General features: G+C 42.6%; 1 protein-coding gene across 1 annotated transcript; it reads right to left on the bottom strand.

The window, feature by feature from the left end:
• Nucleotides 1–480: 480 nt before the first annotated feature.
• VKORC1L1 (vitamin K epoxide reductase complex subunit 1 like 1) lies at nucleotides 481–14726 on the bottom strand. Its single transcript, XM_029961387.1, is given in 5 exon segments — nucleotides 481–2727; nucleotides 3418–3527; nucleotides 14535–14565; nucleotides 14568–14627; nucleotides 14630–14726. Coding segments are annotated over 5 exon segments (525 nt in total). The 3' UTR covers nucleotides 481–2500.
• Nucleotides 14727–17292: the final 2566 nt, after the last annotated feature.

Genomic DNA, 17292 nt, shown 5'->3' with positions numbered 1-17292 from the left:
CCTATGTGCACACGAACAAGGACTGCAGACACGACTGCTGGAAATCCGGCCCTAAACATTTTTACTAAACAAACTGAATTAACAGACTATGCCCACACAAACAAGCACAAGACACAGTGAAGTCAACACCAATACTTTCAGCTGATGGGGCTTTTTTTCCTTTTTTTTCCCCAGAAATTGGACCAAGTACTCATTGATTATACTTGTCTCCATGGCTGCTTGTTCTGAGATATGAGCACTGCCACTGACCATTTCGGGCAGCACGTGTTCACCTCTTCCTTGGATGAAAAAAAAGATGCCTTAGTGTAGATCACAGGAATGCATCAAAATAAATCTATACCACAGTGATACTGCCTCAAGGCTTGTGAGAGAACAAAGGCAAGCCTTGAGGGACCAGTTTAACATCATTCATTCCCCTCATATCAAAGTTCAAGGCATTTGAGAGACAGAACTAAACATCAAGACAAGCTTTAACTATACTCTGGTCAATACAAAATGCATTTAATGAATTGTTGTCTAAAACTGTCAGACAAGAGGGACAAGTAATTTAGTGTTACATGCAACAGATGTTACTCATACCACAGAACTCTATACATAAAAGCAGTTTCCACCTACATCCTTGATACAAACCAGAAAATGACTTCAGTAGTAATTTAAATACTATTTTGTGGATTCAATCTAAATATTCTATTTGCTCTATGGAAACACTGCATGTTTCACAGTCAAGTTTATCCTCAGCAACTTAGTGTTTATAATCCACTTATCCATACAACAAAAGTGTCTCTCTGACATTCATGTTTGAGAAAAAAAAATCCAAAAAGTAGTTAAATTAATTCTTTAAATAACTGGTATGCAGTTGGAATTCTTCATATTTAGAAGCTGACAAGGGCAAAAAGCAGCACAGCACCAATTACAGAAAGTAACTGAACCTACACGTTTTCGTGTCACAGAGTCTGAAACACAAATATTTTACTTTTCCAAATCGCCATCAACCTTTTTTAATTAAACTGAAACAATATTGCTACCACTTCTCAGTCTAAAAACTAAACATATCTCTTAATACTCCTCTATCCCCAGCAAGTTTGCTGGGAATTTTGTTTGTTTGTTTGTTCATTTTTAAAGCAAGGACACTTCTGCCTGCCAAGTTCAACGCAAAGTATTTGGTTTAAGATTTTAAGACAGAAGGCACTTTTAACATTCAGCCTTAGAATACTGAGTGCAGAAACAACATGTACAATTTTGTTCCTTTAAATCCGCAGTTTAATATTTTTTTTTTCCCAATTAGTTATTAGAAAGAGCAATGATAGCACTACACATCACATTTCATTTTCAGGAGCACATTTACTCACTTATCCCATTAAACAGCTTGCCCTTCCAAGGGATCTTGTGTGTGTGTGTCAGGCCTAAAGTTCATTTCCCAATATAGCACAAACCAAGGATCCTGACGAAGATCAATTAAGTAACTGCTTTTTCAGTGCACGACTTGGTTACCCCGCTCAGTCAGTGGTTTCCACTGCAATTGCAATCCTATACTGCAGCATTCATAGAACATCAAACATTAGTAACACTGGCTGGCTGACCACAGCTTAAAAATGAAACAGCTCTGCATGGAAACTGAGTCCTTCCAAAGAACACTTTGATACACCAACCCCCGACCTGCACAGAATATCCTGGTGGTGGCTTTCCATCGACCACACGGAGCTATTTTCACTCGGTACAGAATTAACGAGGTTGTGGTTTAATGAACACGCTTCAGGTTTCAGCTTTAATTCCATTTTTCGATACTGGAGACAAAAAGAAAGACAGAAGAAAGAAAAAAAAAAATGGAACCAACCCCAAGCATCATTCTTGGGACAGCACGAGCAGTGAGTGCAGCAACTCTGTGTTCTCTTCAGAGGTCACTTCTTCCATCGTGGCAGTCGACTGTGAGCTGAACCCTCTGACAGCTCCTAACAAAACCCATTGTACAGGGAGTTCTCCAGGGATGAAACCAATAGTTCTAATTTTATTTACAGTGTAAGTCCTAGTCAAATCTAAGTCCATCAGCTAAAAAAAAAAAAAAACAAAAACCAAAACGAAAACAAAAAAGTAATACACATACTGTAAACATGGCAACATTAAATATGGTGATGCTAGTCTAGAATATTTAATGTCATGATCACATCTTGTTATACCTGAATTTATATACAGGATATTTTAGAGCAAGTGTTACCCACTTCACAAGTGGAGGGGGAAGAGAGAGTCTAGGTTTTGCTGTGGCTAAAACTCCTTCAAAGTAAAGTTAAAGCTTGTCTTTGATTGTATTAGAGCTTTCTTTCACAACCACATTTAAACTGAAGATTAGCACAGAAAAATTATCGGGGGCCCCTTCAAATTTATAATTAAAAATTCAGTTATGATTCTCGGGGAGAGTGTCTGATATGGAGAATAAAAAATTACTGCAAAATAAACTTAATGGAAGTTGGGTCTTCAGACTGTCAGTCAAGAGTTCAAACAGGGGTTATTCCTGTTTGGGTTGGAGTTGCCGTTTCCAGGCCTCGTTCAAATAAACTAGTCGTTTGTAGTTGATGATAAAGAGAATGAAGTTCAGCAAATATGTGATGACGCAGACAATGCAAAATTCCTTCAGCACGAAGTACAGAATGTATGCCAAGTACAATGACCCTACTACAGACACTATGGAGGATGTCATGAGGATTAGAGCTGCTACTGCACTTGCTGTCATACCTGCAACAAGAGAGAGAGAGTTACTAGGGCTGCTCTCGGCCCCCCTCCATGCACAGCACAAAGCCCCAGCACTAACTCAGACTGAGGGCTCCTCAGCAAGTCTGTCTTACAGAAAAGTCTGGTTAAAACACCATGACAAATCAAGACAAATCACTCTTTGGAAGGGAGCATCTAAGTTCTGTCTGACAGTCCTGTGATAAGGAGTATGTTTACATCAACCATCCTCTGCATTCCTGAGTTATGGGAAAGTTACAGGCTGATCAAGTTATTTCTGTCAAAATTAACAGCTTTATAGCAGACCACGTAGTTACCAACATGTATACAACACATCTCATGCACTTTTTTGCCTACTACTCCTGCAAAACTTGCAAATTCCATTTTTATTTCCTCTCTTTTCTATCATGCAATCCCATGCTAAATATACTGAAGTGAAAATACCAGCACAGAAACTGTCTTGACACCCTATATTATTAATAGCATAGCAGAGGAAAATGCAATTACTCTTATTATCAGTTGGGTTTTTAAGCCCTTTGGACAGATGTATCATTAGGCTGGTGCTAAGAAAAAAAAGATATAAAAACCACAAGCATTTGTCTGGTTTCTTGCAGATTGTACAATCTGTATTGCACTCCTCTTTCAACACCACAGACCAGCTACATGCTTTAGGCTTTAAGCAGAATTAATACTTACCAAGTAGCATTTGTAGTATATAAAACACGAGTCCAAAAACACTGTTTGACTGATTTATTGCACTGTCCTTTCCAAAGATGGAACCCAACAGACCGAATCCTCGACCCCATCTGTAAAACAGTGAAACTAATTAACACCTGCTTGGGCACCTATTGCTTTTACATCAGTGTTTTCAGTTCACCTCTGTTGGGAAAAGAAAAAAAGAGGTACATATATTCTGACATGACCACTGGAGTCCTATGGGAAGTTCAGAGTTATCCTGGAAAATCAAGCAGCTTGCAACAGGGGGAGCACTTTATCCACAGGTACAGCTTTATCCCACACCTGGAGGATTATAAAGTCATTCAACACACCAAAAACTACAAGTTCACGCAGCTGCAACTTCAAACACCACGTTTGCTTCTGTTTGAAGCTGTTTTGTCAAGCACCCAACAGCTTTAGCAGCTCCCTCCACCACAGCAAGCTGGACACTTGGTCACTAAACAGGGACGATGGCACAAGGGGTAAGGATTTGTTCCCAGCTCTGCTGGCATCAGAGCAAGCAAACCAGGACATATGTTAGCACCTCAGCTGCTCCTGATCAGTCTCTCACCTCAGGAGGAACCCCAATCTGCCAAGCAGACAAGCTGGGGATGGCACCAGAACCAGATCCACAGACCTCGTTTGTCAGAGCACGGTGTGACACTTTGAACCAACACCTGAGTTCCCCACAAAGTGACTTTCAACTTTCTAGTGATAAGACAGAAAGCAGCACAAGCCCTACAAAACTGCTGCTGCAATAAGGATAAAAGATGAAATTACCAAATGTATTTGTGCTAGAAACCAGGAGTTTGATGCCCCAAGGCAGATCATGACTTGTAAAAGCAAAGTGAGGACCTTATTTTTTAGTGTCACTTGAAAATATGAAGTTAATGCTATCCAACAGGTAACTTAACTCACTTACAAGAGAACATCAGGATATCTTCCAGCATGATTTTGGAGCACCAAGCCAAGCACTATACTTGGCTTGGTTCCCATTATCAGGTTAACTGCCACAGAACTATGTAAAAAAGCACCATTCCTCATTCCTGTTGCAGCAGAAAATGCCAGTGTGCTACATTTATGCCAAGAAAAGTGCAGTTGCTAGATAATTTCTTGTACTAGAGGCAATGCCCTGCTAAACCAAGACACAGCACAGGGCAGGAACATTGCTGATGTAACTCACCACACACCTGGGATCAGTGACAGGCTACCAACACATGACAAGCAGTTTCCTCACAGAAAAAGGGACCACAGCAAGTACAATTTAATACCATCTCCAAAACACTTCACAGTCTCACAGCCATCTGTGCAGTATTTGCAAAACATATTCAAATTAATAATTTTAATTGCAGACAGTTACTAAATTTGAATTAACTATTATAGGCAAGTCTTGTGCTCTTCTCCCCAAGAAACCCAGCAGAAAATTGGGTCCCAATTCCTAGAAAGTACATTTACTGCATAAAAAGTAAAAAAACCCTAGACTTTCAACTAGTTTGGTCTCAAATCTTGTAAAGGAGTGAAGTGAAACTTTTGTGCCAATTCTACCAACGCTGCTTTACCAGGGGACAGGGGCTCAGCATTCTCGAGGCTGCCAGGGGTCATACACACAGGGATTTGTGAGAGGAGCAGTGCAGAACTGCCTGGCTCCCTGCACTCATCCCAGGGCTCTTCTGGGGCTATGGAAAATGTGGGGGACACAGCTGACTGCACCTCCTCCCTGCTGCATAGGCAGGCAAACAGTCCCACTGCTTGTGGGCAAAGCAGCATCGAGGAGGGATCCCAAAGACCTGGAAAAGCTGCAGACAGAGATGTGATTGCAGCACTCACAGAAAAGGGAGCCACACTTCCCAGAGAGGGATTTAAAAAAAGGCCAAACACCATGGAAAAACAGATCAGCAAACATAAAGAAATACTGTCAATTCCAAGGAATCTCTGCTATGACGAGATTTTCCTCCCACACGTTGAATGTTATCTGGCTTTTAAGTGAGAACTGTTTATTTTTTAGCCTTCCTTTGCTAAGATGTCACAGTACATGTAACAATTGTCTCGTGTTCTCCAGCTGCCAAAGGCAGTATTAAAGAGCCAGGCAAATATATTAAAGGTATCATCCTTTTGCATTTAGTAGTTGATTTTTATTTTTCTGTATTACTACATTTATAGACACTTCAGCTTACTATCCACAGGTGAAATGTATTATTCTAGTCTCCAAGTGAGACTTCTCTGTAGGGTGACATTAAACTGTGTCTGAACACACTCAGGCTTTCCTTACCAAGAGACTGCACAGCACAACTCCGGGTGTGCCAAGTCTGTGATGCTCAATCCCTCCCTGTCCCTGCCCTCCCTGTGTGCTCCCACCTCTGATCCTGTCGTGTTTGAAGGCAAACTCAAGCTTAAAAAAACCAGCAGAAACTTTCTTCTACAGAACCTGACCCTGCAGTGATTCTGCAAGAGAATAAAATGTTGCTGGTGGAAGGATAAGGAGTTCCAGCCCTTCCCCACAGTCAGCACCAGGCGTGAGCTGTTCAGAGCTGCAAGGTCAGAGCAGGGGGAGCGCTTTTTCCATGTGCAATAGTTCATTAAGTATCTTGTTGGCCTTGTAGCAGCTTTAAGGACATGAAGTATTAAATTTCAGTCCATGGAGTGCAGCTCTAATCTCACATCTTATTCCACACCCTTGAAGACAGCTAAGCAGCCTGTGGTTTAACATAAAGCCCTTTTCTCAGCCTTATAAGGTTTGAAGCGTGAGCAAGTTTTCTGCATCAAACTGAAAAGTATTAAGACTTTGTATATTTTTATTTGAATCTAATTTCTCTACTGAAGAGGCTAAATCAGCTCTTAATTTTATTGAGGAGGTCCTAAAACCCACTAAAATGCAAAATGAACCAAGAACTTTAGCAAGCAATTGGAGGAAGGATAAAAACTGAGTAGGATAATCTTCCTTCTCACATCAAAATCAGGCAAAACACACCTGAGTTACAATAATTTAGAGGTCTAAAAAAAAATACAGCAAACAAATAACAAGAAGAAAGTCCAAATAAAAGGATAAGCTCCAAGAAATAAAATATCAGAAGTTCTTCACAGGACCTGCCTTTCTTACAAAGAACGTAACTTAGAATAACTGTTATTAACTTGTATCAATTTTTTTGGATACAGAATAAAGTAAAATGAACTTGCACTAATGACAGAGTTGCTTGCACAGCAGGATAAAAGCACAGCCCAATATCACCAACTTTTTCCTGATCCTGACTTGTGGCTCCCATCCCTGAAGTGCCAAGAATTCCAGAGTGAGAACTGCAGTGACCCGGGGTGACTCAGAGCACTGTGACAAACACGGGAGCCAAGCCCACTTTCACCACACCCGAGTTTCACTCCTATTAAAAATAAAAAGCCATCTGAACTAACTACAAGGGAGATTCCAAATAAACCATGAACACATCTTTGTGCATGTTTCAAGTAATTCAACTCCCCTCTCTGTTCAAGACCACAGTCTGCTCCACTCCCCACCTGCATGTACAACTCTGAATGCTCTTTAAAAAGTTAAAGAGTGATTCAAGAAATCCAAGATAAAGTGGTGAGAACTGTTTATGTAGTTTCCCAACATCTAAAATTGAACACTACAGTGATTTCCAGTCCAATGTGCATTAGTTCTTGAAAGTTATTATTCACCCTCTAAACAGTGTCCCCTTTGGTCTGAGGTATTTAAAGCTCAGCACTGTTGCATTTTTACAAGTTTCAAGCAGTATTTGTGTTCACCTGCCACTTCTTAACAGGAAAACTAGAACTGAGGTCACTGTGATCCACAAGTGACACACCTCCAAGAAAGTCTTACACTTTTCAATCATTACCTCTTTTGCACAATTATGAACATCCCCTGTGTTCCAGAACAGCCTATTATGGGATGCACTTTAAACACTTTACCATAATTTAGCAGAGAAAATGCCACTGGCAGAAAGGGAACCATGAGAACCACACTTAGTACACAAGTATCTGACCCATTTTAGAGGACAAGTAAACAACCTTCATGTGTAACAAGGTAAAAGCTGTAGGAGTTATCAGTATTGGCTCAAAAAGCAGCAGAATTCTAGGCCTGCCAAGCACAGCAAGTCAAACAAACAAAACAAGAAGTATTTATTTAGCCAGGAGTTACATTACTGTCCCATCCACTCTGTAAGAAATGCTATAGGGTTTTTCTAGCCAAGCACCCCAGTTCTGACAAGTACTGCCAGAAGGAGATGTTTTTAACACTTTTGATGAGGAGATCATTCCTCAAGATGCTTTCCTTCTCCTCAATCACCATGAAGTTAAGAATTAGCTTAACAAACTTCTGAACTGGGGTTTCACCTGCACCAACACACTCAGCAGCCCACCTTGATAAACCTTCCTGGTCCTTTCTGAGCACTTCCTTTGGACCTCCACAACAACCCCTGGTGATGACCAGAATCACATCACCTCGATTTCACCTGGCAATCCTCAGTTCTCATGCCCAGAAGAGAACTAAGCACTGTATATTCATTTGAACATGAAGATAACCATATTAGATGGGGTCAGGTCCAGCTGGCTTCAGATCATGTCCCTGACATCAGCCAGCAGCAGATGCCTTGAACAAGCATGTATTTCCCAGGTTACATTCCAGTCTCCTCAAGGACTAGTTGCAAATGCTCAAATCCTTCAGGGGACTATGATAGGATATGACCCAAAATCTGAGGACATTCTGCATTTGTGCAGCAGCAGCTTTCCCCACACATTTCTCTTTCTCAGCTCTTGGGTTTGCTGCAATAAAAAGGGAAAACAATAAAAGAGATTTCGTTTTCAGAAAACTGTAAGTAAAGAACTCAAGTTTTGTTTCCTGAGCAGCAGCAGGTTACTTAAAGCCCCTCATTTCAGGATTATTAATCATCCCATAAGCATGATTTTGTTATCAACAGCGAGCAACACTTACCACTTTGAAACCCTGAGGGAACAATAAATATAATTTTCCTACAAAAAGGCTACACTTGACAAGTGATGTGCACATTTCCTTAGGCACCACTGGACTTCTGAGATAAGTTATAGTCCAGAATGGAAGTTCTCAGAGGGGAGCAGAGCTGGCCTGTGCTCACACACTGCCTTCAGTGAAAGCTCAGATAAAGGTCAAAGGATCTGGAGCACGTCAGTACTTAGCAATGTTAAGAAACTTTGGTTGCAGCTTCTTTCCAGCTTCACTAGAGGATTTTGGATTAAACCTAATTCATGGTTTCAAGGTTGCTTAGGCCACTCTTAACAGTTTTAATAAATTAAGTAAAAGCCTTCAATTAGAAGCCACAAGAAAGGAGATTAAAAATTCCCATTTGTAAACTTGCCAGGACTGCTCAAAAATTTTGATACACTTAATTTCACGTTTAAATCTATTAGCAGTATTTAGCATAAACAAATGAGATTTTGTTCTATATATCCTCCAGCTCTATTTCAGAAAGAGTCTCTAAAAATCTCACTGTCTAGATCAGCAAAATCTCAAGCAGACAGTGGATAATTATTTTATAGCAGCCTTTACAGAAGCACAGGCCATTCAAGCTACAAGCCAACAGCACTGTATCCCTTCTACATAATCTCTTCTATTAAGCTGTCATAAATGAAGCCTGAGTTTGAACTATAGGCACTTTGTTAAATTTACTTTGCACCAAGCAAAATAATTCTCAGCCCTATTGCAAATTCCAGTCAAGCCAGAAATGGTATATTTATGAAAAGCAAAAACACATGTGGTTGTGTAAGCACTGTAAGGATGGAAAATAAAAGACAAGACTCCCATAGCTTGGGCACTGCTGTGTTTTATAAAAGATGTCCCTCAGCCAGGAAGTGTTTTATCAGTCAGAAGTATTAAATCATCGATTTTCTACTAAAAAGATGGGAGAAGAAAAAAAAAAAATCACTTGAATTATCAGCTTCTGCAGCTTTAGGAGCAACTTTAATGAAGCTGGTTTCTACAAGCATTCCTGAAACACCTTCCTTCCCAGCTCACACCCTCCAGCCCCTGCTCCTGCCTCCCAGTCAGGCCCGTTATCTCCCAGTCAGTCCCAGTTGGACACGTGCTGCCAGCCCAGCTGGCAGTGCCAGGGCACAGGGAACCTTGGCTCCCTTCAGCAGAGGAGTTCCTGTGAGCCTCCCTCCCCTCTGGCACTGAATTTGTCTACTCCAACTCCCCCCTGCCCAATCTACAAACCAGAGGTCCCCAAACCTCCCCTGAGGCAGCAAACCCACTGAATCCAGAGTAACTGCAGAAGGCCCATTTCAGCTGCTGTCTAACACTTGGGAATGCTCTGAAACGACCACCCACCCATGGTAAATGCCAGCACAGACTGCAGCTCAGTTCAGGAGGCTACATTTTCATGTAAACTCTTTCTGTAGCCTAAGAACAACAAATACGATTCCTGCTGAATGATCACCCATTGCTCCACATTCCACCCTCAGGTTAATCAAACTTCTACCTTCTTCTATCCAGAATCAAAGATGCCTGACAAAAACAATTAACTTGGCTCACATGAAAGATTATTACTGACTAAAAAACCCAAAGACCTGCAAAACTAAGACAATGTTTTTAAAAAGCACATGGGCCTCATTTGTGTGCACTGGTTCACAAGAACAGACTAGACAAACTTCTCCCACTACCTGCATAAAGCTACTTTTAACTTTTGCCACCTTACATCAGTCTCTAACTGCAAACCTCAAACATATCTGAATGCCTGCTTGCAGGTACAGCAATAAAAAAATCCTGGGATATCAGGAATTTACTATTAATAAGAATGATAACTGCTATATCACGTTCTCAACCTGGAATGAAGTAAACTGGACAGACACCAAGTTTACAGGAACTGCCCCACAACAGAACTGCAGTTTAAATATCGGGTTAGAAGGAGGTCTGAGAAGTTTGGTTCCATGTCCCATTTCCTCAGAGAATGGGGTTGTTCCTGTCAACCTGAGCAGTGCCACAGTCTGCATTCTGTAAGGATGCACCAGAACAGTTCTAGCAAGGTGTTCTTCACTGAGAAACCAGCACAGGTCAGTTCTGCCTGCAGTTCCTTACAGCACAATGCACACCCACCCTGCAGAGGAATGAGCTCTCCACCACTACCCTCACACAACAGAGAGCTTAAGTACTGTGGCACAAGGCAAAGCAAACATAACACTTAAGACAGGTGTAAATTCACTGCTCACAATGATTTATAGGTGAGCAGAGCAACACAATAATCCTCCAGTTGTCACAGGCCACCCTTGGCAAACTGCAAACAGACCTGTGCCCAACACACACATTTTACAGAACTACCAAGTGATGAGTTTGGTGCATCCACCAGGAGACACAAGGCAGATATGCAACTTGGTCTAGTGGGAGGTGTCCCTGCCAACAGCAGGGGGCTGGAAATACATGATCTTTAAGGTCCCTTCCAACCCAAAATGTTCTGGGATATTAGGGTTTTTCAGAACAGGCATTTCAGAGCGGCTCAAACACAAGATGACAACCCAAGACCTCCCCCATTAGCATGAAGTTAGAACAGGGAATTCCTAAAATCTGCCATCTCTCAATGAGATCCAATTAATCCACAGATTCTCAAAATCCTATTTGGACTCCAGAACTTCTAAAGATGTTAACCTAGATCAATATTGACTATTGCCAAAGCTCTTCACTTACGCAGCTGCAAATATTGCTAAAGATATACAGTGACAGGTGCCCTTTGGTCCCTCGTGCTGTCTCAAGGCTGTGTCACAGTTGTCACAGCATTAGTGCACTCCAGGCCACAAAAATTCCTTCAAAAAGAGAGCCACCCACTAATCCCCTGTGCAGAAACCTTCAATTAATCAAGACAGAAAGCAGAAATGTATTAGAAGACTCCAAAATCTCCCAGGGCAAGCAAAAGATCAGAGCAAAAGGCTCTGGGTCTCTGCTTTACAACTTAAAGGTCACATTTTATTTCAAGCTGTAGCACTCTCAACATTACTTGAAACGTGTCTATTGGTTTAATTCCTTCTGTGGAACTACTGTAACAGCAAGACCAGAAATATTTTTCAGGAACTGCCATAGGGCAGTTTCATTATAAGGCAACTCTTGCCACTTATTCTCAAACATAAGACAGCAATTCATTTAAAACACCTACAGCAATTGCCAGTGAAAACGTTTGGTATTTCCCTAATACCTTCCTTTATTATACAGCCCTTAGCAGCTTTTATTTTTAAACTACTTCATGAACTTTCCCCACGATAAAAGCTTGAAATATGCTGATCATTCCTGTTTTGAATAAGGGATACAGAGAAGGTATTGCTCCAACCTAATCTTCTGTATGAGTCAGGCTCTGATAGGAGATTCTCTCTGCTCCTCCCTCTGCGTGCTGGCAATCTTTACATTTCTGTTCCTGCGGTTCTGCCAATACCAGATTGGGTTTAAAAGCAAGACTTTGAAATACTAACAGCTTATTAGCAAAAAAAAACCTCACCCTCAAATACCAGAAAGTCAGCTCAGGGAAGAATAAACTAATTTATTCTAATTATTCTCTACACTTAAAATTAATCCCACCACCATTAAGCGCTTTCTAAAGTTCAGTCCACTGTGGGAGTCAGGACTCAAAATGTGAAGACTGTTACATTCCAAGTTCCATCAGCAAATCCAGCTTAAATAAAAGTCACACAACTGAATGAACACTCTAGAAGCCAGAAAAAGCCACAGAGTATAAGTCTGTCACGCATTTAACTCTGTAGAGTTAACTCTGCTAATCAGCTAATCAAATAATTTCTGACTGCCAGGGTAACAGCTTAATGAGGAAAGAAACACATGAAGGTTAAATCTGCAGTACATGTGGAAAAGCTGGAACACAAGATAAAAAACTCCACTACCCCAGTAAAATCTAAATTGTAGTTAAAACTCCCTCCTAGAAATCAAGTTCCACAGAAACCTTGGTGATGTGGGGACAAGGAAGGCTCGACTGAGAGAGAGTGACTGATGGATGGGGAGCTGTGGCAACACGGAAAAGAAGTTAATTTTCTTCCAATGTTATTCTTATTTCAAAGTTTAATCACTTGCCCTCCTGTCTTACTTTTAAAGCAACAACACTCCTCTGTGTCCTGCACAGCCTGGAAAGCACATTCTTCTCCAAATATGGTTTGACTGAACAGAACTTGCACGTTCCTTTTCCACAAACTCCTTTTACCACCTGCTCTAATCACCACAAGATATCCTGACATTTGCAATAGGAGAACTCTAAGTATGTTCTCCTAGCAACTGCTGGTGAGATTTTCAGTTGATTTTATCCCTGACTCTTCATATTACTACAAAGAATTCCTACAGTAAAGTATTTCTAGGCCTTGCCATGGCACACTCAGCGTGTCAGCTGCTGCATTACTAATGAACATTATAATTACCAAGCATGATTCCATAATTAGAAATAATTCCAATTATATCTTTAAGTGTTTTCCTTCTCCCAAGCATTTAGTAAACACACATCAAAACTATTGCATCAAATTGCCTGTCTCAGTAGCAGCATTTGCAGCAACAATAAAAAGCTGTTGGAGAACCAATTCTGTACAAGAACAGGCTGCTATGGAGGTGATTTATGATGATTAAATCCCTGTTATTCTCTTTTTGCTCCTGGTGGTGAAAGTTATTTTACTGATGAGACTCACATGGTTTAATCTCAGTGGCCTATGCATAACTTCAATTTATACAGTTTTATGTTATTTGGCAAGTTTGTAGAAGTCTTCTCCCTAGTTAGAGCAAAACTTGTCACTTCAGGACACTCCCCAAACAAAGACATGAACAAGCACCTCCACAAACTAAAGATCACCTGAGGACAGACAGAAAAGCAGAGTTAAAGCCCTCAACAATTTAACAGCTTCCACCTTGATAGGAGTATGAGCATGTTCTGCACAACTGGCTTTTTATGATGGTACAACAAATACCTTGATAAAAACTGGGACAGCTTTTACACAGGTTACACTGAGAGGAAAAAAAAAATAAATCCCAAGTGCTCATTCAGCTGAAGGCACTCACGTGGTAGTAATAAAATTCTCATTAAAAGAAAAGGAGGAAGCATTTAATACATTTAATACGTAATAGGGTTTTGCTCAAGAACCAAAACCCTCCCTTCCCACTTCCTTATAGAGGATGTTCTTATGTGCCTGTATATCTACACATACACACAGACAAATATTCTATGCTCTGAGCAATTTTGAGATTGATGGATAAATCCTCTTATTTCTTTAGCTGAGATATCTGACAATATGCTTTTAAGAGAGTTTCTTGGCCAAATTACACCTAGAACCATAAAATCATGAAGGCTGGAAAAGACACTTAAGATCTAGTCCACCTGAAACTATTCCCTGTGCCATGTTTGTACTGGAATCACTTGTAACTGCACAGCAGGGCAAGTCTTTTCATTTTTGTAACTCAACCAACTACTTACACGACAAGTCAAGTTAATAGAATATTACAGACTGACTCTCCTAACAGAAGTAAGAGCCATTGACCTCTAGGAAACAACTGCTAAGCTGACTGGACACCTGCAAAACAACTCAGGGTCTGGGCTGAGCTTTTGCTGCAGAGGGATTCAAGTCTCTCTTGAATGAAGCACTTCCTCTGTACCACAAAACCGTCTCCTGCGCTGCCAGGTGACATTTCAATGAAAACGCAATACAAGATACCGCAATTAAAACCACCCAAAGCAAACCACCTGCAATCGCTCTTGTTTACATTGGCCTCAGCCACCACTCACAGCCGCACCACTCCGCTCTAAGGAGCGTTTACCACTAAAACGCCCGTCGCTCCACCTAATTGCCACTGATTTCAACACGGGAATTGCGGGTGCCTCACCCTCTGGCCCGTGGTGATCCCGAAAAAAGCCGGTGATCCCGAAAAAAGCCGCTCCCTCACCGGCCCTCCGGCGCTGGGGCTGCCCGGCCGGGAAGCGCTGACCCCCCTCCCCTGCCCTGTGCCCCCACACAGGCCCCTCCGCGCCCCGCACCCGCTCAGGAAAACTCCCGCGCCCCCAGCGGGCCCCCGAGGCCCCGGGGGCAGCGCTCCCTTGGCCGCCCCGCCGCGAGAACGGGGCGAGGGGCGGCCAGTCCCACCCCCGCCTCACCTGGAGGTGATGGCGGCGGAGCAGCGCACCCGTCGCTGAGGTCGCACAGGGCCTGGTAGTGGCTGTCGCGGCCCTTCTCGCGCTCCAGGTGCAGGCGTAGAGGGACAGCAGGATGCCGGCGGCGCACACGGCGGACCGCGCCACCCGCTCCCAGCGCGGCACCGACACCCGCAGCAGGACGGGCGCCGCCATCTTTGCCCCGTCCTCCGCCTCAGACCGCGACGCGCGCCCGGCGCCCCGCGCCCCCCGCGCACGCGCGCGCTCCCCTCATTGGCCCGCCGCGCGCTCGGCGCGTGCCCTTCATTGGCCCGCCCGCGCCCCCCCCCCGCCCACCACCCCCCGCCGCTCGCGCGCCGGACGTGCGCCTCGCGACTACGTCACGTCAGGCCGGGCGGGGGTGGGGGTGGGGTTGTGCGCCCCTGGCGGCCATGAGGGGCGCTGCAGAGCGGCTTCGGCCCCACCGTCCCCGCCCCTCACAGATTCCTGCAGGAAAATGAGCTTTTCCCCCTTTTCTTTCCCTCAGATCTCAGCGGTCAGGGGAAACTTGGCAGCTCTGAGGAATGCTACAAAAGTCGACACGGCTGATATGACCCTCGGGGATAATGTGTCGCTTCACTATAACGTGGGTCTCAGGCAGGTTCTCCAGTGAAGCTCCAGGTGTTTTCCATGGTTTTGGACAGAATGAGCCCGCAGACACAGAGAGCCCATCTGGTGTGCAAAGGGATCTCCCTGGGGGCCTGTTAACATTCCCAAGGATTTTTTGGGATGTGTAATTTGGACAAGCACTATAAAAAGCACATTAAAAGTTTGTTTATCCTAGCACGCACCATAGCCTGGTGCTCCGCCTGGCTCCAGAACAGCTGCTGATGGATTCTCCCAAGCCTCGCTCGGCCTTGGAAGAACAAATACGCTTTGCACTTGAGCAATGGGATTTCACAGCCTGTTTCCCAGGTCTGGGACCAGATTCCATCACTCCTCACAGCCAGAACTGTGAATCCACAGCACTGGTCACAATCAGACCAACACAACCCAAGGCAATCAAGGCTGGATCTTCTTTCTTTCACATGCCTCTGGTTTCTATCAAAAGCAGCATCAACACCTGGCTGTAGCTGAAGAATCAGCCAATGTCTCTGGTCTACTCACACAAAAGCCACGGCAGCTGAAAATAAACAATCTTTGCTCACTGTAAACACCACCAAAACCACTGGTACCGCTGTGTTTGGGAATGGCCACCAGCTACTCCTTCTCCCGCCCTTCCCCAATTCCTTACAGCCCATTATTGGGGGCATTAGGAGATGCGGGAGTGAGTCGGTACAAAAGGAAGCTCTGGAGTTTTCCCAAGGAAGGCAGGAGGACAAAGCACAAAGGCAGCATTCATCCCATCCTGCCTTCATTGTTCCGCAGAACAAAACCAATTCAAAGAGGGACTCGCTGCAAAATCACTTCAAGCACCAAGAATCCCTCTGCCAGCAAAAAAAAGGGAGTTGAAAACCATTAATTAAGAAGAGTTGAGAAAACCACTCATTAAGAAATGAGTTGTTTGAACACTGGAAAAAGTATAAACAAAATTATAAATCTCCTGCTCTCTGTGCCACGATTTGCTGTCCATGGGAACAAGGGGAGAGGGACAACGGGAAAGGATCAGAGATGACGTACACAGGAGAACATGAAATGTTATTTATATTTATCTCCTAATAATTTTGACATTAACAACTGCTTTTCTTAACTGTGCTTCTGGATTACCACTATATAAACTCACAATTTAATGCTTCCTTCATCAGACAAGAGTTACATCCCCTGACATACAAGATGTGTATGTCACACACATACAAATGACTAATCTTATACAGCTCCCTCCTTTACAACTGAAGAAACTGTGAACAAGCAATTTTTTGTCATGAATTATCACGGCTGGTGACTGTGGCGCTGTCATGACGTGTCCCTTATAATTGCTGCTGTCTGTAAAAATAATTAATACAGTAATGAATAAATTGATTAAAAAATACATTTCTCCAAGTAGACAGTGACTCTAAAGCAGGGAGAGTCAGCAGATGACCTTGTGCATGGAGCTGAGGGGGCAGCTCATATATCTCATATATGTATATCATACATGTACCATATATATATAAATTAAAAAATATATAAATTATATATAAACAATTATTTATTATATATAAAAATATATATAAATATATAAAAATATTTCTATATATAAAATATATATATTTAGATACGTATATACATATATACATTTAGATACATATATACACATATAGATATCTTTTATGTATATGCATATACACATATATACATACACATATATATCTATATGCATATTTATATAAACATATGCATATATATACATGTATACATACATATTTTTATATATACATATTTGTGTATATACATGTATGTATACCTATAATTAATGAGATCCCCTCAGTCTTCTCTGGGCTAAAATCCAACACCTTCAATTCTGCCGAAGGGCTGAATTCTGAAGGGCTTTTGGGGGGGTTCCTTCTCCACGGAGAACGATTCCCTGAGGGCTGGAACACGTTTAACCGTAGCTTAGGTATTTATTGCGACTGTGGGTCCCGCCGGCGCGGGTTTAAACCGCAGTCCATGTGTTCATTTTGAACTGAGTGTCCCGCAGGCGCGGGTTTATCGCCGTTTATGTGTTTATTTTGCCCTGAGGGTCCCGCAGGCGCGGTTTTATCGCCCTTTACGCGTTTATTTTCACCGCAGACGCCGCCGCCAT

The sequence above is a fragment of the Manacus vitellinus genome, unplaced genomic scaffold (assembly GCF_001715985.3).
Source record: "Manacus vitellinus isolate BGI_N305 unplaced genomic scaffold, ASM171598v3 scaffold_32_pilon, whole genome shotgun sequence".
In the NCBI taxonomy this organism is placed as follows: Eukaryota; Metazoa; Chordata; class Aves; order Passeriformes; family Pipridae; genus Manacus; species Manacus vitellinus.
This window is presented reverse-complemented; position numbering and strand designations above follow the sequence as displayed.